The following is a 26,754-nucleotide window of genomic DNA, read 5'->3' as shown; positions in this document are numbered from 1 at the left end:
TTGTGTCGAGCGGACCGAACTTCAATCACTCATAGAAATATTCAATTAGAATTTTTAATCAAATAAAATTCATTTTAGTGATTGACTAGGTAAGGGCTTCAAAATCCCAACTTCTGAGAAAAATCGAATATTCAAAGTAAAATCAGTGGTCGGTTTTTACAGAGACAACCTCCTAACAGTTGGAGTCAATTCATATTCAGCATGATGCCTTCTCTGCGCAAAGTCTTATGTTAATTAGGAAAATTGTAAACAATGACGTCACCAATAATTGCTTTATGCGATTCGTCTAGCATTATCCCAGGCGTAGAATTAATAAAGTTATTACATTGCAAAACAACCCTGAGACAAAGAGTTATTCATTAATGTAATAATGAGAAATGGCGCCCATCAGCTTCTCGTGCAGCTTATTCTTAAGTTAGGTCTCCCCGGATTCCCAAACAAACAAATCATATCCGAAACGAAACAAATTTCTTTTGAAAATAGCTCCTTGTTAAAACTAAGATTAGGGAAGCGCTCCAGATGGCGAAGAAATGATGCCATATTTGGTCACATGAGTCAAACGCTGTATCATCAGTGTTGCTGGTGGAAGTTAGTATAAATCGTTGTTGTGAATGTAAAAAATGTAACTTGATATTATTATTTAAATAGATCCAAATCTATTGTCCTGGTAATCCAAATGTGGCCATAAAATATCTGTGACACTGCCATAAAAGGAAGTTTTGAAACCACGAAAATGAAACTGCTTGATTCAGCTTCAGCTGTTCTTAATTTACATATTTGCTCGATATGCGGGAAGATCTTTAGCTATAGCTTTCGCGGCAAACAAGCTCCGTGATACGTAAAAAAATGTCTCCCACCTTGTTCAAGATTTTTGCATGGATTTTGACAATAACAACGTTGTTTGGCAACTGCTTCATAATAATCATCATCGTCTCAAGAAAACGTCTGCGCTCAAGCAAGCTCAACAGGTTCATCATTTCTCTTGCTGTCGCTGATTTCGTTGTGATGTACATTATGAAATATAATTACCAAAACTTTTCTAATGCTATACTAAAATAATGTATTTGTTACAGGCCAAATTGGATTTCAGATCTAAAGTTTTTCACCTACATCGTGTAGTGAAGATTGTGTGCTCTGAAAAGCAATGGCTCTATCAGAAACCCACAAAATTACAAGAATATACATGTATATATAGGTATTATCAAGATTTCATGCCTGTCAATTTTGTCACTAGAATCATATTCTACACTTTCAGCTAATGACTTAAGCTGGTCTTTAAAAAACCTCTCCCTCCTTTCGTGAAGGTCTCGCCACCACCTCTCTATCTTGTTCTGGGTGGAGGGTCCATGGAGTACAGCATCTGTTGGATTCTCCAAATCACCATGTTTCTCCCTCAGAAAACAATGAATTGTGGCCATGACATCAGTTTCAGTCCCTCTGTCTACTCTCAGAGTCCATGGTAAAACTAACAGAAAAACACAAACACCAAAAATTAGATAAAGGCCTTTCGAGACAGGTGATTTTTTATGACACTCAATTGTAATCGAAGGCAGTCGACTCTAGCTAATGGCATTTGCTTGTAATCTGTGGTAATTGATAGCAATTACAGGATTATTGATTAGCAATCAAAAATAATTGTGCGCTTCCTGAAAATACCCATACCTACTACAAGGGTGGTCATTGGAAATTCCAAGTGGGTGGGGGGTCTCAATAGCAAGAATCTTAATGGGAAAGAATGAACCTTAACTGAAAATTCCAGGGGGGGGGGGAGGATTCAACCCAATTAACCATTGTTGGTGAGGGGTATGGATATTTTCTGGAACCACACATTGTCTCTGGTTGTTATCAAATTTTTATGTGATTCCTGATATATATGATTCCTGATGATCAATTCCCATCAGCTGATTAGGTCAGGTGATTCTTTAAAGTGTTCACTACAACAAGCAGTCTTACCTCTAGATTTAAACAGATATTCAAAGTAGAAATCTTGCTATGACCTTAGGATTGTTGTTTGATGTCCACACTCGTAGGAAGTTCATCCTTCCACTGTAGGTATCTAAATCACCATAAATACATAATGGGAACATGGATTTCTGGTACCCACAAAGTTTATCATGCCCGTCAAGGGACATTGTACAATCTGCACCCTGTTAACAACAAACAAAATTGTTCTCTGTAAGGTATATTTTGACATGTTTGTTTTTCCCATTATTGTAATTTTAGAAGGAAACCTTCACTTACTATATTTACTCAAATATTACGCACTGACTTTCAAAAAAGTGCCACCCATGAAAGCAAAAAATGTTACAAGGCTCCATGCAATAAACTTTAGCTAAATTGCTGGAAATAGTCTAAAATATAATTTCTTTCAAAATCTTAGAAATAATAATTTATTGTTCCAAAAAAGTAAATATGAGTTATCTCCCAGTTTGGATATTTTTGTGTTGTCAGTCGTGTCGACACCAGTATCAACAACTTAGTAGAACTGCTTTTGTGTGTAATGATAAGGCAACTATGTGACATAGGACATCCAAAATGGTTGGAGAAAGTAATCCTGCAATAATTTAAAGGGGCAGAATCCCATTAAACATCTCTATCTCACAAGAGAAGCTGCTACTTCCACCAGCCACAAAGGCATTTGTTCGACGTGGTCGATTAGATTGACCTACTAGATTGGCTTCAAGTCCTTGTGGGTCAGCTTCCCCCATCACCGCATATACCAAATCACATGGAACGTTCAGTCCATGTAACTCTCGTACTTTTTGCTGCATGGCCCGATAACCTAGAAGCTTCCCTGGACCTTGTAACTCTTTCTTGACAGCACTTTTTACTGCTACCAAGTCGACTGCCGAAAAACTGCAGCCGGCGGCCAAGGCTCCTTAAACTCCATGCATACATCGGATAATCTAACTTAACAAAGTCTAAAATCTCATTTCGCTGTAGGTTCTGGCGAACATATTTCTGAAGATCACTTCTTAGGGCCTCATCACTTTCCCACTCTGGGTTTCTAATGGGCTCCGCCATCTTGGATTGGAGCACAATGTGCCCGTTGCATTATGGGCTATGGCCCTCCTAGGCCGTGAGTTTCAGTTTAGTTTTAGTTTAGTTTCGTCTGAATTCGATCTCATTGCGTGTAAATAAAACTCAGTACATATAACACTGAGACAAAATAAAATGTCCTTAGAATGAATGAAATTTATTTTAGAAAACAAACAAGAAAAAATTAAACCCCTCCTTAAAAAAATAAATAAATAAGACAAATAACAAACAGTAAACTATAGACAAAAAAGCTAAAAAGTACAAGAAAATAGAAAAACAATCGTTGGTTTTGCTATGGCACGCATAGGCCACCATAGGTGGTGTAGGGTTTCGATACTGTGGCTGCTGTTTAAAAGAAACTCTTCAAATGATCTCTGAGTAGTTTCGCATGTGCGGTGGTTCGAAAACCTGTACGAACTGGAAAGGGATTATTCTCGATGTAACTGAAAGGAGCTGAAAGCAAACTTCAAGTAGGAAATATGAAAAGTTAACTTGAAACAAAAATGGACTTGTAACCTGAATTCTTTGTTCGAAATATCTTCGATTTTGCATCCACGGGAGGTTCGTATGCATGGCGCTATTGCCTTTTGTTTTTGCCTGAGTGATTTTACACGCTGAGGCTTTGATAGTACAACGCAGAAAAAAAAATTCGTTTGAATTTTCCATGAAGATGTTATTTCAATACGCTGATAACGCAGAAAGGGAGCTCAAACTCCGAAATGTACAGCTGCTGAGACAGTGAACGCCATGGTCTTTCGGAGAACTGCGTGGTAGATAAGCGAAAGCTATGTAAGAATAGACACACGCGCAGACAACAGGAGCGCAATTTATTCTGTAGAAAAACGTCAATCTAATGAGTTTACCACGCCTGTCAATGTAAAATCTAAAGTAAAGTAACAAAATATTTTCTAACGCAAAAGTACTAACGATTTGAGATTGACAATTTACTAACAAAAACCGTAGTTGCGTAAGCATGACAATGAACAAGTTGAGATTTCATTGTTTTGAACCGGACATTTGATTGGCTGGATTTGAAAATGTTGGAATCTATTGTTTTAGTTCTGCCATCTGATTGGTTTGCAATGTCTGGGTGGCTCCGGTTTCAGTAAACGCACTGTAATTGGATTGATATGAAAATTGCACCAGTAATTGGAAATTGATTGAAATTTGGTGTTAATAATAATGTGCATGCACACAGCTAACTCCACAACCGCACTATACAATTCAGCTGCAAAGTGTAATCTTTCAAAATTAAGGATCTACCAAAACTGCATGAAACACTTACCTGGAAAAAATATAAAACTCCTTTTAGTGTCATTTCCATAAGGGTTGCTTGCTTTACATTTGAACTCTCCAAGGTCGTCTACCTTGACAGTAAGTATAACCCATGTTTTACTGAACCATTTCTTTTCTATGCTGACATGAGTCCAAGAAACATGTGGAGTCGGTGTCCCAAATACATTACAGTACAAAGTGACATTTCCAACTTTTGTTACGTTAGTGTTGTTCTTCAAGGGTTCAATTGATGACGAGACTATAAACACAAGATGACAGAAATCTCAAATTGACCATTTTTAGATTTCATCATAAATGCTTTCTCTCTCAATGAGATGCGCTTGCAGGGAATCTTGGTAGTTGTATTCTTCAAGACAAATATCCAGTCCAAGATGACAAAAACAACTTCCATGATTGCCTGCAGGCATATCTGACAGAGGGAGCTGGTCATTGTACTTACACTCCAACACAACTTCGGAGAACTAGTAAACTAATGCATACATTATTAATATTTCTTCTACTTGTACTAGTAACTACTTGGTCTACCTTTCATAATTCGCCACACAAAAAATAATAAGAAAAAAATTTAAACCAAGTTAAAGTTAGAAAATTAATTTAAGCGGTACAAGACATAATTGTTAAAGACAATTTTTGTTAAGCGCTGTAAAGAAGTTAACGTTCTAATGGCGAGTTCATTAAAAGCCAGAACCATCCTACTGTGTCTGACGCAACAAACACAAGCTCTTCGGGTACGAATGTTAATTTGGTAAACAAGACCCGCACAGTATCATATTTGGTTTTGAGAATATTAGAGTGGCTGCATCCGTGCCATGAAGGACAAGGAGGTTTATAAGGGGAGGCGGCGCCATCAAATTATTACACAGCCTAGTAGCGAGAATAGATATGCTGCAATTTTAAAAACGATTATACATCCGCCACTTATTTAAGCCTAACAAGCAAGCAAAGTAAAAGCCGGGAAAAGAACCAGTGAAATTTATGATAGACAGTCACAAACTAAGAATTGAAATCGGAATTCCAGTGTATTGCAATAAATACTCTGTTACAGTGGAATCCCGATTTCTGGAACCCTCATTATTTCGAACTTCCCGATAACTCGCACCGAAAGTCGTTCCCTCCGACCTCAGTCAAACACTATAATTTTGCCCTCGATTTCCCGAATTCTCCGATTTTTCGAAGCAATTTTCGTTCCACTTGAAGCTTCGAAAATTCAGGATTCCACTGTATCTTCTTTACTAGACATCGGCGAACTTATGACTTCCACAAATCATTATATCAATATTCAATTAGCAAATTCATTTCATCTTGCTTTCATTTACGCAATATTCTTCTTTCGAATCAAGCCGATGCAACTTGATCGCTTTATCATAAACTTATTATATGTTCATGAAATTCATTACTGTTTAAGTTTAAGTTTCAATGAAGCGCTTCAAGTTGTTTGGGTTAGAGGATTAAGTGACAGCAATGGAACGGCAAGTTGGAGTCATATCCCTCTTTCCTACCTAAAACCAGTTGGTGTTCTGTTTCTTCTGCAGTGTAATTTTGACTTAAAGCTACGTAAAGTTGATATACCGATTGATTTTTACAAAGAAGCTCTGTGCGCCTAGCAAAAAATTAATTGCGGTACTCCTAACACCAAAAAGCAGGTATTAAATGAAATTGTTTGGAACAATCATCACATAAAGATAGAAGGATATTCCATTTATTCCAAAAAAATGGCACGATGCTGGATTAACTAAAATTGAAGACTTTTTTCAAGGTAACAGATTCCTAACTTTTGAGAAATTCTGCAGCAAGTTCAAAATTAACGCAAACTTCTAAAACTATTTCGGTCTATGCCACGCAGTACCTCAAAAATGGATCAATATTCTCAAAGGAAATGTTACTGAAGCTTGGGAAAAACGTTCTGAGAAGGATAGGATATCTTTAGATAAACATTCTTGTAGCTCAGTAACTAAATTATTTGATGAGAGTAAATTCGTTAATTTACGCCTAGGGCTGAACGAAGGATGAAAGAAACCAGTCTAAAAGAACATACAATACAACTCATTTACAACTTTCCGTTTAATGTTACCAAAGACACTAGACTCGCCATTTTCCAATACAAAATAATTCATCACATTCTACCCACAAATTCGACACTTTTTAGAGATTCAATTAAGGAACATGATAAATGTCACCTCTGTGGAGAAAGACAAGCGTTAACCCATCTTTTTGTTACCTGTTCTGAAGCTCGGCTTTTTTGGTCTCTCTTTACTAATTGTGGAGCTCCAAAAACGGAGATAGGATCACTCTCGATGAAAATGAAATAATATATGGCGTGACAGATAACTTCGCGCGTCATCTTGGCTTAAAACTCTGCATGATTATAGCCAAATATTATTTGTATACTGCCTCAAGAAAAGAAGAAGAGTTTTATTTCGATGCTTTCTTAGTGATTTTGACAAACAAAATTAAAATTGAGAAACATAAATCTAAATCACAAATTAATATATGAGAAAGCCTCCTGTTGTAGCTAACCCCCAACATGAAAGATATTAACAAATTGTAATGTAAGATATTATTGTAATATAAGATATTAACACATTGTAAATAATGTTAGTATTGTAAGTTTTGTCAGTATTGTTAAATTGTAAGTTACTTTAACATTGTAAGTAGTAGGTAATTTTTGTATGTAATGTAATGTAAGATATTGCAATAAAAAAATTTATTAAAAAAAAAGTTCTGGTCAACGAACGAATACACGGTTGTGCTCCTGCGTATGCCCATATTCGATAAGAATTTTCCAGGTCCACGTCACGGTTGTACACGCCATGAATACTCTAGAATTCTATAGCTTTGGCGTCAAGATCACGTATTCGAGGATAAACGTATACACGCGCAGATCGCATATACTTTGAATTCATAGTCTAAATTTTGCTTGCAGGAGAATGCTATGCACCCGAACTGTTACCTTCTTTTATAAAGTTCTTTTTACAAATTAAAGGGTTCGCCATCATACTCTAGGATTACGACAGATGTGTGGTATACTTTAATGAAAATCCTCGAACGATTATGAACGGAGCGTATTGCACCATATTCGACACGAATATTCCAGGTGTACGTCACGTGTTGTGTGCGGCTTGAATACTCTAGGATTCTATTGCGTCACAATTACATATTCGGGTCTAGAATACTCTAGAATATTTTAGCTTTCACGCAGTGTTACTAAAGCTTTTGCAACACTGCATGTATTTATGGTCATGCGAATAAAGCTAGTTGTTGTTGTTGTTGTAAGCAATAAATGATATCATTTTCAGAGTAATCAAGCCTAACGCAAACGAATGTAATCTTACGCTCTCACAATGAAATATTTATTGCTCACGCATTTGCTCATTCCTTTTCCCTCAAGAGATATTCCAATTTTGTTTTTGTTTTTTGTTTCTTATTTTTTACGGGGTATGGGGGGTCATGCCTTCACAGCCTTCCAGAGGCTCAAGCCTTCGGCGCGTTAACTTGCAAGACTTGCATCGTTGGTGTTAAAAGCCTGGCTAAGGCCTTGCGCATTTTCCATAAATGAGGACACTTAATTTCATCATTAGTTCCGAAACTACAATGAAACTAACAGGCCGTAGGGTGATAAAACTGCTATCTTTCAGTACAAACATGAGAGCTCCTGATTAAGTAGTGACTTTGCATCTTGGTGGTGCTGTACATGTGCTCAGACATGATGGTGACTGTTATCATTGTAATTATAACTGAAAGCGTCCACAAATTATTTACCATTGACAGTAACTGTAACATTCTTGTCACTTGTGCGTGCAGTATCGTTGGCCACACATCTGTAGGTGAAGTTTCCTTGAGCTGACATTGTTCTATGCCATACTCCTTCGGTCTCACTATTAGGCATTTGTATATTATTCTCAAACAGCTGTTAAGTATGAACAAGAGGTTTACCATCAGCTGAGCAGTTGATACTGATAATATCGCCCTTACAGATGTTTGAGTCACTTGCCATTAACTTGACATTCTCTGGTTTGTCTATACCAAACGGAAAACATAAACGTGAGTCACAATATGAGTTTTATGCCTTAAACAGAGGGTCTCATTGGGGTTAATCGCCAACCGTCAAATGACCAAGATGTTACCTTCGTTGTTGAAAAGGCACGAAAGTTTTCAATGCCGGTTTTTTTCCAACAAGGGAACAAAGCAGATGACTCGTTTACTCGATAAACTGATAATTTCATGATTGCCTGGATGCTCAATTTACACTCAATTCCTCTGGGTTCTTACATTAGAATACACGAGAGTCAAATCAAAGAATAATCTCATAATAATAATAATAATAACAATGGCAATGACAATAACAATGACAATGACAATGACAATGACAATGACAATGACAATGACAATGACAATGACAATGACAATGACAATGACAATGACAATGACACTGACAGTGCCAGTGCCAGTGCCAGTGCCAGTGGGTAGCGGTAGCGGTAGCGGTACCGGTAGCGGTAGTGATAGTGATAGCGATAATGATAATGACAATAATATTTCATGAGGGAACCCAGCTCGCCAAGGCGGTTTTCAGTGGCTCCCTCAAAAGAAAAGGAAAAAAAAAGTAATTTCATTAATTAACTAATTTTAAAACAGCCCATCCGTAAGATTGCTACCTACACAAAAAAAGTAAGTTTAAAAAATCATTAAAATCAATTAAAATCTCTTTAAAAAAGTTTTCAGTTTCGCTTTTAAAACAGAAGAAAATTTAGTTTCTTTAGTACGAGGAAGGGGCAAACGAAGATCACTGGAATGGACAGCTTGATTTCTCATCAAGTTAAAGTTAAAGTCCGTTTCTCCGTGTACATTTCTGTATTGATGAAAAATTGTTCATGGGTATAAAGGTATTGGAGAGCTACGGAAAGAGCGATCAACTAATTAAAGCGGAGCTCCAGCGGCCTGAAGGGCTGCAGGGAGGAGCCCCATTCCTTAGCAAATTTGGTAACTCATCAAACCTAGAAAATTTGGTTATGACGTCACCGTACGAGCGAGCGAGCGAGCGAACGCCGTTCGTACAGACTCTGGGTGAGGGGGAGAGAAGCCTCGCGGTAACGCGAACGGGAGAACGGAAGAACGCCATATTTTTTTAGCGGGATTTTTAAAGAAAAGGAAACTCATTTCTATTTGTCATGTCAACAAACGATAGCGGAGGTTGATCTAACGTTTTTAAGATGGCATTGCACTGAAGCAAAAAACAGAAACAGAAAGCAAGAATTAACAAGCAAAGAAGTAGCGAAGAAGATCGCGAAAGAGAGAGGGCCAGCGCTGGGGAAGGAGGCGAAACAGTACTGAACAATGCCGTGAATTATAGCGAGTCAAGGACTAGAGAAAGGAGATGAAATAATACCGAACAATGTCGTGAAGTAAAGCTAACGAGGACTATAGAAAGGAGACGAGATACCCGACGACTGCAGAATTTCCCAAGTTAATTCGCGCGTCGAGATGCTACTCAGCCGAGCAAGAAAAGTCACATGATTAAAATCAGGTGACGAACAAGAGAACTGTGTGTTTAGAGTAATTACAAAACAGAAAACACAGCGGAAAAAAGTGGTTGTTTCGTTGATCTATCGAAAAGATTAGATCAGTTCGGTTCAGTCTTCACAACTTTTGTTGCAAGTTTCTGCCTGGAAGATTTACACTGGCCGACGTGAATTGCCAACTTGAAGTAGGTGACTTTTGTTGTGGCGTTTGGTATCGGCAGGTATATTTTGCAGGGCGTAGGTTGCAGGTTGCAGGTTGAAATTTAATTATAACTGGAAAACCGCTGGCACTTAAAAGAAACGTACAGGTGGCAGATTTACCGTGACTGTTACATGACACTGTCTACAATCGCTCAGAAAGGTGGCTTCCAACCAAGTGCCAAACCGGCCGAAGCGATAGGAGGAGAATATATTCCTATGATTTTAAGCTTGCAATGAATTATTGTTTTTGAAGAAACATCTGAAATATCATCTGAAATATCTGCTCAATTTGGTTTCTTTCCTGTGAGTACCAAACTGAAAGCACACTGAGCTTGTGCTAGTATATTCCGTCGGTTAAAATCTTATATTATTTCATTTCTCTATTTATTTGCTTCATTTGTGATGCAATCTTCTGTTGTCGAGGAAAGACCCGAGCCAAATCTGGAATCGATGGAAACATCTGTGGAGCGGCCATCCAGATGGCTTTGAAGGGATTTCACCGGTCTCAGCGCGTCGATCGATAAGTACTTATAGCGGATCGATCGTGTTTTCACTATGTGAAAGAGGCGAACTATTTTATGTAAGAACCCCTGGCGAGTATATAGGTTATAAATTATTTTTAGTGCCAGCGGTTTTCCAGTTATAATTAAATCTCAACCTACCTACAACCTGCAACCTGCGCCCTGCAAAATATACCTGCCGGTTTGCTATGGAAATTATGAAGTTGCCTCAGCGAGATAAGCTTTTTTTCAATAGGAATCCTTTTTAAAGTCTTCCTTATTTGAAGCCATGCTGTGAGGCACTTTACAAATTACATCGTTCTAATTTCGCTCATAACAATAACACGTGAGTGGCTTTGTGGAGGTTGTTGCGGTAAGTTGCATATTGTAAACAAATCAAGTTTTCTCCCGGTTTTCGTCGTCAACTTATACCCTCACGTTTGAAAAAACAAAAAAACTGTATTTGTAAACACCGCCGGGCAAGTTTTCCTTGTGTTAGTTGGCACAGCCGCTTCCTAGACTGCAAAAATTTCTTGAACCAAGATAGGCCAACAAACCATTTTAAGCCGAAGCGAACAGGATTTGCCAAATTTACTTTTGACGTTCCTATGTGAATATTTACATCTTGTGATTACAAAGTATTTCCTCGTTTTGTTAGTTCAATTTATTCGGTTTGGCGAAATGCTGGGGGAATTTCCAGGTTAATTTGGTTGAAGACTGGTAAAGCTACCGCCAAAAAATGACTACAAAGCTAAATTAAGCCGTCGGCAAAAATACAAATCTATGCTTAAGCGTGAGTAATTGTTAAGCTTAAACGAATTTTCTTTATCCTTTCTTTCATTCGGTCATCCTTCATTGAGAAGGGATTTGCTGTTTGATACTCAGATGTAATGATTTGCATATTGTGTTTATAATGTAGATTTCCTCGTTTTATTTTGTTGTTGTCCAGTTAGTTCGGTTTGGTGAAATGCTTGTAGTCGAAATGTCGAGTAGACGATTACGCACGTAAACCCTGTCGGCGAATAAAGCTCTACTTCGATTTTGATTTGCTATTTCATTTTATTAGTGCCGCTGCTTTTGGTTGGGGGCACATGACCCCTATTATCCTAATGAGATGTTATTCCCCAGTGTGGTATTTACACTTAAGGAAATGTTCCATAAAAGTGAGATAGTACTAATTTAAAAAAAAAATGCTTAGAAAAAATTTAGGGCATAGAAGTCCTCGCCCCGACCATTTCTCGGTAATAAAAATAACTTTTACATATATACATTCGGAATTTAGTTGGTGAGGGCGCATTCCTCTCTCCACTCTCTCAAGCTCTCTCTGCTCTCTTCTTCACACTAATTTTGTTATTGACTAACTTATGAACCGAATTTCACTGACTGTTTTCTTTGTTGTGCTTTACTTTTTTGCTCGTCGAAGAAAGTTTCAGTTTCTTCCTGGCCGTTTCCTTTGTCCTGTCCGGTACCAATTCGTTTGTGATATAACTTTGCCAATTCTCTATTCTCATAAAATTTTATCTCGTCAGGGTAATAGAATGCACTAGCAGAGTGTTCAATCATCGTTTTCAGTCACTACAATTTTCAGGAAAAAAGTTGTGGTTTTCTTAATTTTCTTTTGCTTTGTTTTAGGACCTTTTAGCAGGCCCGTGATTGGCCCGTGGGCATTACGGGAAAATAATTTTCAAGTAAAGAATTAGATTCGTTTTAGTGTTAAGTATTTTTAAATTATTTTAAATTAGGCATTTCATTTTTTTTTTATTTTTGTCACACGTGATGTTTTGCGATTTTACCGACATATACCATGTAAATGGAAATAATGCACTAGAAAATCAGAGCGTGCGTTATATCGGCTTAAAACACAAGCCATATATAACAAATGTATGCATGTAAAAGATGTTTTTATGACAGAGAACTGGACAGGGTAAGAACTTCTCCTGCTTTTGTAAATATATTAATTCCTCCCAGCCCTGTCAAAATGTCTCAAGAACCTTCAGTTTTGCAACCTAGAGTCCCTTATTTTCCACCATACCTGACACAGAAGCTCACCAAATCCTAACAAATAACTAACATGGGTGTATCTCTGGCCTTTTCTTTGTACTACATGATTGCATATTCCGTTATCCTGCCTTAACTGCTAGAAACAATTTTGACAGAGCTGTTTCAACAGTTTCACTTTAATTGATTTCCAGTTAAACAGCAGTACATGTAGCGGTGTACTTATCAGCCGCTAATGTTTACACTCGGGTGGTGAAGAGTAGTATCACTTGACCTACTTGCCCGGGGTCAACGCGCGTGTTTGCAAGAATGTTTTCATCCGCAACGGTTGTTAAGGTTCTGTCTTGTTAAACATTACTACGGAGCATGTTTCTCCACTTTTCGTTTTGTAAGAAAGGCGCGGGATTTTCTAATACAAAGGCATAAACTTCTTTGAGCAGATTGCTCTCGTCGACGTCTTCACTGCTCAAACTGGCCGCGAAAATGCCTCGGTTTCGCAGTGCGCGGATATGAGAGTTCACCAGAGACTTCAGAGGATACACAACCAAAATTGTGGCATGATGAGGGTATGAATAGCTTGACAGCAGGCGGTGTTGGACACGGTTCACGTGACAGTATTCTACCAATCATATGTCGTCTCAGCCGGAGCAATGGCGGACACATTTTTCGTCACGAACGGAGAGTAGGTTGTCTTTTCTCGACCGATTTCTGCACTCATCATGAGAATCAAACGAACCTTTTCTAGGAGCTGCTAGTGTAATATCTAGACCAGTTATTTGCCAAGCCTCAAGTGTAGGTAAGCAATTTTTGCATCAGAACTAATCAATAGAAATCATGCTATGTTGAAAACGTTTGTTTATCACACGCTCTTGACATGGGTATTCTTTTGGTCGTTTGCGGGGTAACAGGGATCAGTATTGTCAATATTTTTTGCGTGAAACTTTAGCTCGAGAGTTGAACTTTAAGAAGAGTCCGGCGGGCCCAGGCGGGCCCCGCCGTTTTAACGGTCAAAATAGGACTTGAAGTTGGAGCATTTTCCTTGATTTGTCAGATGCTCGCGGTATTTCGCGGGAGTGATTGTGTGATTTCTACCCTTGTTTTAAGAGTATAATTTTGTGGCTCGGCTTGTTCCTTTTGCATCTTAACGTTTTCTTGTTATGTTTTTTGTAGTGCGTATGTCAACCGTTTGTTTGGCCGATGTTCAAGATTTTTGGATCCTGCTTTGAATGCTAGTCCATGAAAAATATCCTTTAATTTACAGTGAATTTTCACTATCATGATCACTGCCTGTCTTGAATTGTTATCTCTAACAGAAGTTTACTACTCTTGAATCGGATGTTATTGCTCAGTCATCTGTGGCTGATTATTTTTGATCTCCCACTTCTTTATGTTTGTTTTCATTTGAATGTTGGTAGCAGTGGGAGACTATACATCAATAAATAATAAACGTTTCATGTGAATAGTTAAGCATAATTGTCAACCCAGAACCAGCCAATGTGTTTGAAGTAAATGCTGAATTACCAGGTGGTATTTTAAAAGACTATGGGCTTAGAATTAACTTTGCTATATTTCCCAAGAACTAAATTTATCCACTTACACTGTAGTGATCAAACAAGGAAAGTTACAGCATGGTGCTGTTTAGGATATCAAATTTAGAATGGAATAGACCAAAACAGAATACATAATGACATAATGCAAGTGACTACTTAGAAAGCTGCTTGGCAATCCCAAATTTTAAGAGCTACTGCACGTGTTCAATATGGTGCATCTGCTTGTATTTTAAAATGTTGTTACAATTTAGTTATGGCAGTCAAAACATCTCATTATAGATCATCTAGGATACAGCTACATGCTAGATTATTCTGAATTCAGTTGGTCACAGTCATTAGGAGTCGACACGAGGAAGTGCTGTGGAGACTGCTTTTGACAGTTATTTAACAGCCAATGTAGAAAATGTTAATATCAATACATGACCACTGTGTTGTTGACCACAGGACTTGCAGTAAATAATAAATTTTAAACTGACAGATATTTCAAATGACCTGCACAGCACTGTTCTGGGTAAAGAGCTCTCTTTAGTTTACACAGCTTACTTTGAACCTGAAGCTTCAGCAGAGGTGTGATATGAGGACATGCAATGAAGGCAGGTCAGGACCATGAGCTATTCATTCACTGCCAATTGACCCTGTCTATCATTCAAAATCTTTCAGTTTACTAATTCATAAGTGAACTTAATGTTGGCCGCTGTTTCCGGAATATGGTTCTTGTGCTATTTTGCTGGTTTTTTGTTGTGCTTGTCGGTACTTTGCAAATATTCAGTTCAAAAAGCATACTTTGGAATTGAATTATTATTTGCAAGTAAATGTAAGTCAGTTGTTTTTACATCTCCATCTGCAATTTTATTTGCAAACACTTTAAATAGCATGAGGTATATTATTTGTCCAAAGCATTCATTTCATGTAACTCAACCAAGCCTTCTTTCCATTGAGCCCGATTTTCCCTTTTACATGGCCAGTCACATGTACTTAGAACCCAGGGATGGGACACTTGGAGCAGATACAAGTTACATCCAACACCTAAGCACTAGGTGGAGAGAAATCTCAAACTCTCATCAGTTTGAACATTGATATTGCCAGTGGCAATGTCTGAGGCAAAGTAATTTGCCTTTTATTTTAAGCACATTCAAGGAAGTTGAGCAAGACCAAAATCGTGTTATCCCATTGTCTACAAAATAGATCCACACAGTACATATTTAATCTTGGATTTGTAAGTTGAACAAGAGTATAATAAAAAAAAATAATAATTTGCTGGAAGTGTGTCCTGGTACAGGGACGAATACAATTATTTGTTGCCACTTACATTGAAGCAAAACATACCCTACTTCTCCCATTAAGCTTCTTGTTTCTCAATTCCATTTATTGCCAATTACTTTTGTTATTTTGAAAGAGCCATAGCAAATTAGTAAGCTGTTTATGATTCCTTTTGGTTAATAAGGAAATGCAGCGAGCGAAACTCGATGAATCAAGCTTTACACAAGTTTTCAAGGACAAAACATTGCTTTGGTTTCGAATTATTGACCCTTTTCTTCGTAGGTTTTACTAATCTCAGCTCTCTTATCGTCGAACGAAACCATAATATCTGTCAACAACCATGTAGTTGGCCAGCGATACACTGATATCTAAGAAGGATGGCGCGGAAGGCTGGTTCAATTCCGGCAAGTTAATATCGAATTCGAAGAAGTCAGAAACGGAAATAATTTATCTTTCAACCGTAGAGATTCGACGAACCGCGAAGCTTCGGTTCCTAAAATCATCTGTTCAGCACTGAAAATGGTGGCTTTGTGAATCGAACAGAAGTCATCTACAGCTATTACTTGGCGAGCGGAACATTTCATATGAAGGTCATTCGAGATTTCTTTCAGCATCGAATGCGAGCGAACCTCCTATAAGTCTTATTTTCACATCTCCATAAGGGCGTTGAGATGTTTGCCGTTCAAAGATCAGATGAAAATGAGCTCCAGGGAAAATTTCTCCTTGCATACTTTGCGAGTCGTGTCCAACGCCGCCTGGCTTGACAGGTACAGGTATTTGCAGACATTGGGGAGCAACTAAAATATAATTGTCTTTCCATGTCCGGCTGGCAGTATGGCGAATATTACGTTGCGATTTAAGCTTATGACTGCGAGAAAGGCTTTCTTTTGATGTTCGATGACACTTTGAATCTCTGGAAAACGCTCCTCGAGTACCGAGGTAAAAATTTCTTCGAAGACACTGTCAGAAACATAACCCATGTCGAACACAAGCGAATCTTGAACGTGTATAAACTGAGAACTGAAGTATTTTGCAAACAAATTTCTTCCCTGGTAGAGATAGGCAAAATTTACCTCAAGAAGTGCAGTGACAGATATCCCCACCGTCCTCTCGGCATTACCAATCAAACGAACCAATCATATTGATTTGCGTGTTTGTAAAAATATCAACCAATCCGAGGCCAAGGGTCAGATCCTGACCTTGGCGTCTGCATGAAAGTGAGATTCAAGTCCAAGGTAACCAGAGGTTTTTCGTTCTCGCCGCTTCGCGACTCGTGTTTTCACCGCTTCGTGGTTCTCTCGCAGCTCTCTCATGCAGAGAAAAATCAAGAGAAGAGAAAAACCTCTCTTCTCTCCCCCTCTGGGACCAGGGTACTAAAGTGCAACTGGGTTTAGGAGATGCGCAAACGAGGACTCACTTGAAGTGCAAATGAAAACAATTTGACCATACTGCTAAGGAAATAGACTAGGGTGGATTTAACTATCTCTACGTTTCGAATACCCGAGATGATTTGGTTTAGTGCCCTCCTTCCTAAAAGCGCCTGCTCCTTGTAGTGCAAAGCACTCCTATTTCAATAAGCGCCTCTGAAGTTAAAGTAGCATTCAAGACATAGACATAGAATGGACTGATTAGATGTAACCTGCGTAGCTGGCGTTAAACGCGAGAGGGGTGGGCAAAGCGCGAATGGAAGGAGGGGACTGGGAGAAAGGAGCAACTCCACGTTGCTCATTTCTGCGTTCCCTGGCGAACGCAAAATTCCCATTGGCTAATAATGAGTAACTTATTAATAGTTGGTAGCACATTCTCATAAAAACAACAACAACAACAACAACCAACCACAGTCGCGGATGAAGTTGTATCGGCTAGGGCTTTGAGACATTAAAATCTCGCTAGCTAGCGTGAGTAAATTTACGTTGAAACCCTAGCAAAAATCGACCGAGACAGCACTTTTACCTGAGAAAGCTGGCGGTTTTGCCTCTAAGATACGGGAAAGTCTGATCTATAGCCATTTATCAAATCTTTGCTCGTGCCAAGAACTATGAAGTTAACGGGAGTGCGTCGATTCTCGTTATTTCGCCTATGAGAAGTATCTTTGAATGTCTAGGAGATGGAATCACTGGGCATCCTTCTCCTGATTGCTCCAATTTTCCGGTGTTATACGTTAGTATAAAATACTGGCTATCTTCCTTCGCCTCACAGTTCGTAACCGAAGCAGTGATGGCATTGTTTGAGGTTAAAGCCGTCTTAAGCCCTCTTTATAGCACAATATAGTTCTGCGGTGTTTTTGATTTTTTAGCTACAACTTCTGCAAATACGTTTGAATTAAAGTGAATCCAGTGGAAGAACAACAGTTAGCCAAAACAATTTCTGGAGTTTCTTGGTAAAATTTCAAAAGACGATCTCTACTTTTGCACCAGACCCGCTACCACAGAACCTGCAGAAGTTGTTGCAACCGTATTCATTCTTTTTACTCCCCATTCTCTAACTCTTCGTGAGAGTAGAGGGAGGATATTTACACGCTCAAATAACGTCACGGTTGTTATGTTAAGGTTTTCCCGTCGGAAAATGATTTTACTTAACTAAATTTCCGCAGGAAGACAGTTATGCTGAGACGGTAAGCGCTAGTTTCCGACTGGTAAACCTGTTGACAGTAATCGACAGTTGATTAAATCGGATTACATCGAAATTGGCGGGGCGTAATAAGAAAAAACCTGGTTCTTTTTGCAGGCGTTCCTTCTTCTTTGCATTTTCTTGCTCCTTATTCCTCCCCCGTTTACTCCTGGAAAGCAGGCGAGATTAGATGAGTATATCATGGAGCTTTTAACGTAATATTGAACGTTATGACTATCAGATCTGCTATCACGTTACAGTTCTTGAGTTACAGCATCTGTTATGCTTCATTAAACTATTGCACCACATTCAGATATATATGCTCAAAAAGAAAAAGAGCATCCTTCCTAATAAGAGCCCCTCTTCTAGAAGGGCTAGTCTTGTGCGTGGCAAGAACTAGGGATGTAAGATATGTCGGCTCCTTTAGTTTTGATCTACAAAAAATTTAGCACAGTTGTGTGTAAAATCACAGATAGCAGAAAACGCTATTTGATCTTTTATCCAATTAAAGTCACCGGGCGATTACACGATAATAATAAGTAATAGATCGTGTTCTTCGACATTTCCGACGAGCTTGGAAAGATGGTAACTTTGTAAGTGACCTGTAATGTCATCTTTGCATTCCAGTAATCTTCTCAAGGCGAATGGCGAACCACGGAATCACCACAACTAGATTTTTGCAACTCCGAGAACGAGCATTTCGCATCCGTTGCAAACTTGTCGATTACATCAATGATGTGATACTCACGGGCAGATTGGGAACTAAGACACAAAATGGCCGTGGCATTTATCAATCCTTCCTTGGATCCCCGGATCACCGTTTACTGTTCATACATGTATGTGTGCCATGAGTTGGCCTGAAGATTGCTTCTACAAACCTTTCAATAGGACGCTACATGATTAAACCAGCTTCGAGGAAAACAATGGTCAGTAATACAAAGAACATCAAAGTATGTGACCGTCACGCTCGACACAGATGAGGAACGTATAAATGTACCTTGTATGCAAACCTACAGCTGGAAGGAAAAGCTGGCAGTTTTAATGCTACCTAGGTTTCAAGGATCGCTACAAAGGACCAAAACTTTAATCTTGAAGCCAGGTAAGAGATTTACGTAAATTTACTGGAGCATTTTACGAGGGCGAGTATGTTAGTTACTCACTGGAATATTTTCAAAATTCTCTGAACTTTAAGCGGTCGTTAGTTTTGAAAACCTAACGAGTAGACGAATTTTATTATTGTTTCAGATTAAGGGTCATTATTCATGTAGTTCAGCAGTTTCAAAAAAGTGCCACATTTGGAAAACGTGCCTTCAAAGTAGAGCTATTTTCGTGTTTGGTCCAAAACTCGATTGAGCGGGTAGAAAATCCTCTTTTTAAAAAAACTGCTATGATATATCTATCGTTAAAAAAAAAAAAAGAAACAAAAAAAAAAAAAAAAAGAATTGGGTCTTTTGAGGGAATATTAATTTTTTTTAGAGCGCCAGCAATATGTGCTATTTTTCCTGTTTCGACATGCACGAAACTTGTGTCGAGCCAACCGAACTTCAACCACTCATAGAGAAATTCAATTAGAATTTTTAATCAAATAAAATTCAATTTAGTGATTGCCTAGATAAGGGCTTCGAAATCCCAGCTTCTGAGAAAAATCGAATTTTCGAAGTAAAATCAGTGGTCGGTTTTTACAGAGACAGCCTCCTAACAGTTGGAGTCAATTCATGTTCAGCATGATGCCTTCTCTGCGCACAGTCTTATGTTAATTTGGAAAACTGTAAACAATGACGTCACCAGGGATCGCTTTGAGCGATTCCTCTATGCATTATCCCAGGCGTAGAATTAATAAAGTTATTAGATTGCAAAACAACCCTGAGACAAAGAGTTATTCATTAATGTAATAATGAGAAATGGCGCCCATCAGCTTCTCGTGCAGCTTATTCTAAAGCCAGGTCTCCCCAGAATTCCAAACAAACTAATAATATCCGTAACGAAACAAATTTCTTTTGAAAATAGCTCCTTGTTAGAACTAAGATTAAGGAAGGGCACCAGATGGCGAACAAATAAATCCATATTTGGTTACATGAGTCAAACGCTGTATCATCAATGTTGCTGTTGGAAGTTAGCCGCATATATCGTTGTTGTGAATGTAATAAATGTAACTTGATATTATTATCTAAATAGATTGAAATTTATTGCTCTGCTAATCCAAATGTGGCCATAAATTACCTGTGACACTGCCAGAAAAGGAGGTTTCGAAACCACGAAAATGAAACTGCTTGATTAAGCTTCAGCTGTTCCTAATTTGCATATTTGTTCGATATCCGGGAAGATCTCTAGCTATAGCCTTCGCGGCAAACAAGCTCCGTGATACGTAGAAAAATGTCTCCCACCTTGTTCAAGATTTTTGCTTGGATTTTGACAATAACAACGTTGTTTGGCAACTGCTTCATAATAATCATCATCGTCTCAAGAAAACGTCTGCGCTCAAGCAAGCTCAACTGGTTCATCATTTCTCTTGCTGTCGCTGATTTCCTTGTGGGGTTAAGTTTGTATCCTCCTCTGTTTTTCTGTGGGCGTTGGTTTTCCTGTCGCACCAGCCTCATGAAATCATTTCGTTGGATCTTCATCTACTCATCAGTTTGTAATCTGTGTGCCATGACAGTCGACCGTTATCTCGCAATTACGTCGCCCATTTACCACAGAACCAAGGTGTCTGAGAGGGTTGTGGTGGTATGGATAACACTCTCTTGGCTTGTTGTGGTTGTTTTGCGGGGTGTTGTTTTCATTCCTCTCTACTACGTTTATAAACGAAAAACACTAGAGTTTTTTCTGCCTATACTGTTGGTCATCTTTGAAGTACTTCCCTGTCTACTTATTTTTGTTGCTGCTGTTCGCATAAGCATCATTGCTAGAACACAAAAATTACAGCGCAGGGACAAATCGAAAGAAAAATCTAATACAAAGGTTAAAAATAAGCGCGGTTCCACGGCTTTAAAAATGATACTTTTCGTCGCCTTCCTCTTCATTGTCTGTTATTCACTGGAAGTTTATTATTCAATGTGTAAAAATGTTTTGAAGTTATGCGAAGACACGGAAATATTCCAGATGATTCGTCGACTCTTCCTGATTGCTAACTCTGCCGTAAATCCGTTTGCATACGCCTATTTTAAAAGAGACATCAAAGAGGAAGTAAAAAGAAAAACAAACGTGTTCTGTAGAAAACGGAACCTGGAACTGAATGTAAAACCAAACACAGAGCCTGAGGTTCAATCTGTTAATCTACACTAGTCTTTTTGGAAACGACTTTAACTCTTAATTGTTATAACATAATGATGCACATATTGTTTGGTAGCGAAAATATCGACAAATTTGTTTTTATACAAAACGGTTTTCTTTTTTCACAGCCAAATTGAAAGTACGTATATGGCAAACAGTAAGGAAACTTGATGTTTTGATGTTGATACAGCTACGAAATATGTACAGTGTAACCAGTTAAAAATGTTTTAAAGCATATGCATCTTATATTCGTTTAATTAATTGTTACATCCTGCTCTCAGTGGATTTAAGTTTCTTGATATCGAAGAAATCTGTAACCCCTTTCTATGATTTTTCTTATGAAGCGGGAAAAATCTGCTTGGAAAAGTCTGTTTGAGTGCAATGACTTTAATCGGGTTAAAATTGAAGGAATTTCCTACCGAGTCATTTTAAACACCATTTGGGGCTGGACTGTGTATAGAAACTCCAACTGGTGCTTCATTTTGTCACATGCTTACATTTACATACTTTTTAGGCCTCCTCATTTTGACTTTTCAGGAACATAAATAATAAATGTTATTTCTTGTTAGGTTGCATGCATCACAAGGAGTCAGTAAATGTAAAGATTTTATAAGGCATAAGTAGAGATTAGGCTCAACCGATTAATTCAAGATCTTTAAGTCCATACAGTGTATAATAGTCACGCAATGATTTCGAGTTAGATGACCATGGAATATCTCACAAGCGAAGCGATTTATCAGTGGATACATGATCCATTAGAACATTGTTTATTAAAAGAAAAATCAAGCGCGGAGTGGAATATTCAAAGTACTCCACGACATAAACATTGTATTACCATTTTATCCCATTTACAGTAAGTGAGAGTCGTACAGGGTTATTCTCGTGATGCGTGTTTAGCTGATTTCATTTTTCGTAAAACTTGAATTTAAGAATTATTGTTCGTGATCTCAAGGTTTTGTGTGACCGGGAAAGAACGTGAAATACTAACCAGTATTCGTGATCTTAACAAGTACCAATTCTAAAACAACACATTATCTTCTGTGATATTTTTTCGCCATAGCTACTGCTAAAGTTGTGTACCTTTTCAGGCTGAACACCCTAAGAGGTGTCAAAACTACTTTCTAACCCCTGAAAGGTACGACGCGCACCCTGTCTTTTTTATATGGCAGTTCCCCCCACCCATGAGTGTATTTACTAACTTCCGTAAGCAGACATTCTCGTAAGTGGAACCTTGAAAGGAATTGAGCCTGACTTTGAAAGATACTCGTAAACATTTGTAAACTGTATCACTGCTTTTTGTTGCAGTGAGACTGTTAATGCTAATGTTAATGCTGGCTGAAACTATGATTTGTTCTTTAATGAGTAAGGGCCAGTTCTAGCACTGCAGTATACAGCTATCCCTATTTAAAACAAATCTCTGTTTTCGTAGGACACTTTGCTTTAATTATAGAGGATCGAACATTTAACCTGTTTAAAAAAATAAATAAGTAAATTAAAATGGGCCCATAAATCATACAAGTCGGAACAAATGCCAAAAATATTGCCAGCTGATCATCGTAATTACCCAAGATTTAGCCTTTTCTCGCTCCCCTCTCTCCCGTATCCAGTGTTTTTGAATCAACCATAACTCCTCTGCATTTCAAGAATTCGCCTGACGCTCGCAGCATTTGTTTCTTCTGAAGATGAGGAAATATCTCGGGACAACTAACCAAACATGGAACAAACACGATCGAATTAGGAATTCTTTTTGCCGACGTCGGCCATCGCTTCCCTTCTGTTTTCGTTTTCGTCTTATCTCGTTGTACATGCGCAGTAACGATTATCTAGGAAACTAGCTAAAATTACAAGCATGCGCAGACAATTGTCCCTGGACCCTCTCTCACTTAAGTTGCGTGACAGAGAGAGAGGGCCAGAATTGGACTAAGATATATCTTATTGCGATCTTTCATTCAAAAACATTCTACGGAAAAAGATTGGTTCTAAACAAAGATATAAACGAAAAACGTTTCTTCACATTCAGTACCTCTAATTGGTAAATGTCAACAAGTAGTCACAAGAAGTAAACTTGCATAAAAAAGTTACGTGGCACATTGCCGCGTTGAACGATTGTCAAACGTTTGTGTTTGGTAAACGAAGAGCTGTTCTGAACGTTCTCCGTTTGTAGATTATTGAATTTAAGCTGGAATATGTCGTCGAGGAAACCCAGGAGTTCGTGTCCATTTGCAAGTGCGATGAAAGCACCACGGCGGGAAAAGCCAGGGGAAAAAGGTTTCAAAAACATTCGGGCTAATGCGTTAGCTTCCTAGCGACAAAGATTCCTTCTTCGAGCAGGGGAAGCTATTTGCACTGGACGAGGAAGACGTTTGATATCAGATTCTAACCAATACTTGGAGAATATCACTCAAATATTCCCCGTTTTAGCTGGGCATATTCAGTCACGTGACGAGTTTAGACCAAAATATTTGACGGATTACAAACTTTCGTATTCTACAACTCTTAAGCTTTCAAAAAATATATGCTTCACCGGGGTCTGTGTCAAACGTCCGACCGTTAAGCGGCGCCAAAGAATAATGGTCATTTTGTGCACACTGATACCTTAAGGACGTTCGCGCTAATTGTTTCTGCGCATCCTTACTGCGCACGCAAATTCACACGCTACGTCATCCATCGAGCGCTCATTACCGTCATAAAATGAGCAATAATAGGGAAGATAACCATAGCTATAGCTTTACCTGGATTTAACGATTATGGACGTTCGGTGACCCCTATTTTGCGTTTGATGGATCATTTTCTCTACCGATTTTCTACGATCAGCGAAAAAATGAAGAAAAGCTATCAATTAGAAGTTTGATTTTTTTGCAAAATGTACTGTCGAATTCCGTTCTTTTCAAATCTTTGTTTAGCTGTGTGGCGGTTTAAAAAGGCCTCTTCCAGGGTTAAGTCCTACATAAAGGATGGCAACACTAAGAATCATTTACGCAAAAGACCAGCTTCCACAAAATGTGACTAGGATCGTTTGCCTCCGTTGACTCACCTTCGATATTTCCAATTATAAACCCCTGTACACTGAATTACGTGTGCCAATTTTTCAAAATCAGGGCAGTTTTTCTCACGCTTTACCTCTCAAACGAAGTTGGTGACCCCCAGCTGATGAAGGCATCCTGTTGCGTGCTCGATCTGACGAGAAGCTCTTCAACCCTGCACGCCCCCGAGCAAAAACTAAAGTTCAAAAAGTAAAAAAAGGAAACTTGGGGTAGCTTTACTGAGAAGTATTATTAGCTTTAAACTAAACGAAACTTGAAGAGCTTAGTTCCATATGGGGAAATCTTTGTTTAAAATATTTCCCTCATTCAGTTAGCAGAAACGTTTCAGTTTCTGACCAAGCTACAAAGATATCGGTTCTGAAAATTGAAAGGGCTAGCACCATTCACGGTCCCAAGGAATCTGATCCTGACATACTGAACGCCTTTTGCGCAAACCGGGTATAAAACTCAAAATTTTACAAGGAATAAATGACCACCACATTAACACTTTTACAGCCCAGACATTTTGTGGTTTTTGAAGTCCAATTTCTCCTTGAATAATACATCCAAAGAGCCAAAAACTTCGCTTATTAGTAATTCACAGTTGGAGTCAATTTATATCTAGCATGATGCCTTCTCTGCGCACAGTCTTATGTTAATGAGGAAAAATGTAAACAATGAAGTCACCAATAATTGCTTTATGCGATCCGTCTATGGATTATCCCAGGCGTAGAATTTAATAAAGTTATTACATTGCAAAACAACCCTGAGACAAAGAGTTATTCATTAATATAATAATGAGAAATGGCGCCCATCAGCTTCTCGTGCAGCTTATTCTAAAGCCAGGTCTCCCCGGATTTCCAAACAAACAAATCATATCCGAAACGAAACAAATTTCTTTTGAAAATAGCTCCTTGTTTGAACTAAGATTAGGCAAGGGCTCCAGATGGCGAACAAATAATGCCATATTTGGTCACATGAGTCAAATGCTCTATCATCGGTGTTGCTGGTAGAAGTTTGTATAAATCGTTGTTGCGAATGTAATAAATGTAACTTGATATTATTATTTAAATAGATCCAAATCTATTGTCCTGGTACTCCAAATGTGGCCATATCATATCTGTGACACTGCCATAAAAGGAGGTTTTGAAACCACGAAAATGAAACTGCTTGATTCAGCTTTAGCTGTTCTTAAGTTGCATATTTGTTCGATATCCGGGAAGATCTCTAGCTATAGCTTTCGCTACAAACAACCTACGTGATACATAAAAAAGATGTCTCCCACCTTGTTCACGATCTTTGCTTGGATTTTGACAATAACAACGTTGTTTGGCAACTGCTTCATAATAGTCATCATCGTCTCAAGAAAACGTCTGCGCTCAAGTAAGCTCAACTGGTTCATCATATCTCTTGCTGTGGCTGATTTCCTTGTGGGGTTAAGTTTGTATCCGCCTCTGTTTTTCTGCGATCGTTGGTTTTCCTGTCGCACCAGCTTCATGAAATCATTTCGTTGGATCTTCATTTACTCATCAGTTTGTAATCTGTGCGCCATGGCAGTCGACCGTTATCTCGCAATTACGTCGCCCATTTATCACAGAACCAAGGTGTCTGAGAGGGCTGTGGTGGTATGGATAACACTCTCATGGCTTGTTGCGGTTGTTTTGCGGGGTGTTGCTTTCATTCCACTCTACTACGTTCATAAACGAAAAACATTAGAGTTTGTTCTGCCCATACTGCTGGTTATCTTTGAAGTACTTCCATGTCTACTTATTTTATTTGCTGTTGTTCGCATACGTATCATTGCTAGAAGACAAAAATTACAGCACAGGAACAAATCGAAAGAAAGATCCAATACAAAGGTCAAAAATAAGCGCAGTTCTACGGGTTCAAAAATGATTCTTTTCGTTGCCTTCCTCTTTATTGTCTGTTATTCATTGGAAGTTTATTATTCAATGTGTAAAAATGTTTTGAAGCTATGCAAAGACACGGAAATATTCCAGATGATTCGTCGGCTCTTCCTGATTGCTAACTCTGCCGTAAATCCGTTTGCATACGCCTACTTTAAAAGAGACATCAAAGAGGAAGTAAAAAGAAAAATAAACGTGTTCTGTAGAAAACGGAACTTGGAACTGAATACGCAACCAAACACAGAGCCTGAGATTCAATCTGTTAATCTAGACTAGTCTTTTTGTAAACGACTTTAACTCTTAATTGTTATAATATGATGACGCACATATTGTTTGGTAGCGAAAATTTCGACAAATTTGTTTTCATACAAAACGGTTATTTTTTCACTGCCAAATTAAAAGTACTTACATGGCAAACAGTAAGGAAACTTGATGCTTTCTTTTGTTTATACAGCTACGAAATATGTACAGTGCAATCAGTTAAAAATGCTTTAAAGCATATGCATCTCATATTCGTTTAATAAATTGGTACATCCTGCTCTCTGTGGATTTAGGTTTCTTGATATCGAAGAAATCTGTAACCC

General features: G+C 38.4%; 3 protein-coding genes and 1 pseudogene across 4 annotated transcripts in view; 2 read left to right on the top strand and 2 right to left on the bottom strand.

Annotated features, from left to right (window-relative positions):
- Positions 1-984: 984 nt before the first annotated feature.
- On the bottom strand, positions 985-3,350 carry LOC149109555 (uncharacterized; annotated as a pseudogene). Its single transcript, XR_016208651.1, has 3 exons — positions 2,615-3,350; positions 1,954-2,140; positions 985-1,465 (listed from the first exon to the last, which is right to left on the bottom strand). The product of XR_016208651.1 is annotated as an uncharacterized LOC149109555 (transcript).
- Positions 3,351-4,283: 933 nt separating this feature from the next.
- LOC110049856 (protein sidekick-1-like) overlaps positions 4,284-26,754 on the bottom strand; it is an 88,548-nt gene continuing 66,077 nt past the window's right edge. Inside the window, exon 32 of the mRNA XM_089294239.1 lies at positions 4,284-4,573. Coding sequence (XP_089150365.1) covers positions 4,299-4,573 — 275 coding nt within the window. The 3' untranslated portion in view covers positions 4,284-4,298. The remainder of the gene's footprint in view (positions 4,574-26,754) is intronic.
- LOC149109554 (octopamine receptor beta-2R-like) lies at positions 20,219-21,522 on the top strand. Its single transcript, XM_089294378.1, has one exon. The coding sequence runs from the start codon at positions 20,344-20,346 to the stop codon at positions 21,250-21,252; it is 909 nt and encodes a 302-aa protein (XP_089150504.1). The 5' UTR covers positions 20,219-20,343; the 3' UTR covers positions 21,253-21,522.
- Positions 25,448-26,754, top strand: part of LOC149109553 (octopamine receptor beta-2R-like) — a 2,800-nt gene continuing 1,493 nt past the window's right edge. The window contains exon 1 of the mRNA XM_089294374.1: positions 25,448-26,754. This exon is cut by the window's right edge and continues 1,493 nt beyond it. Within this exon, the coding sequence (XP_089150500.1) occupies positions 25,538-26,446 (909 nt within the window). The 5' untranslated portion in view covers positions 25,448-25,537 and the 3' untranslated portion in view covers positions 26,447-26,754.

The sequence above is a fragment of the Orbicella faveolata genome, unplaced genomic scaffold (genome assembly GCF_042242905.1).
Source record: "Orbicella faveolata isolate gen_17 unplaced genomic scaffold, um_ofav_v1 contig_25, whole genome shotgun sequence".
Taxonomy (NCBI): domain Eukaryota; kingdom Metazoa; phylum Cnidaria; class Anthozoa; order Scleractinia; family Merulinidae; genus Orbicella; species Orbicella faveolata.
This window is presented reverse-complemented; position numbering and strand designations above follow the sequence as displayed.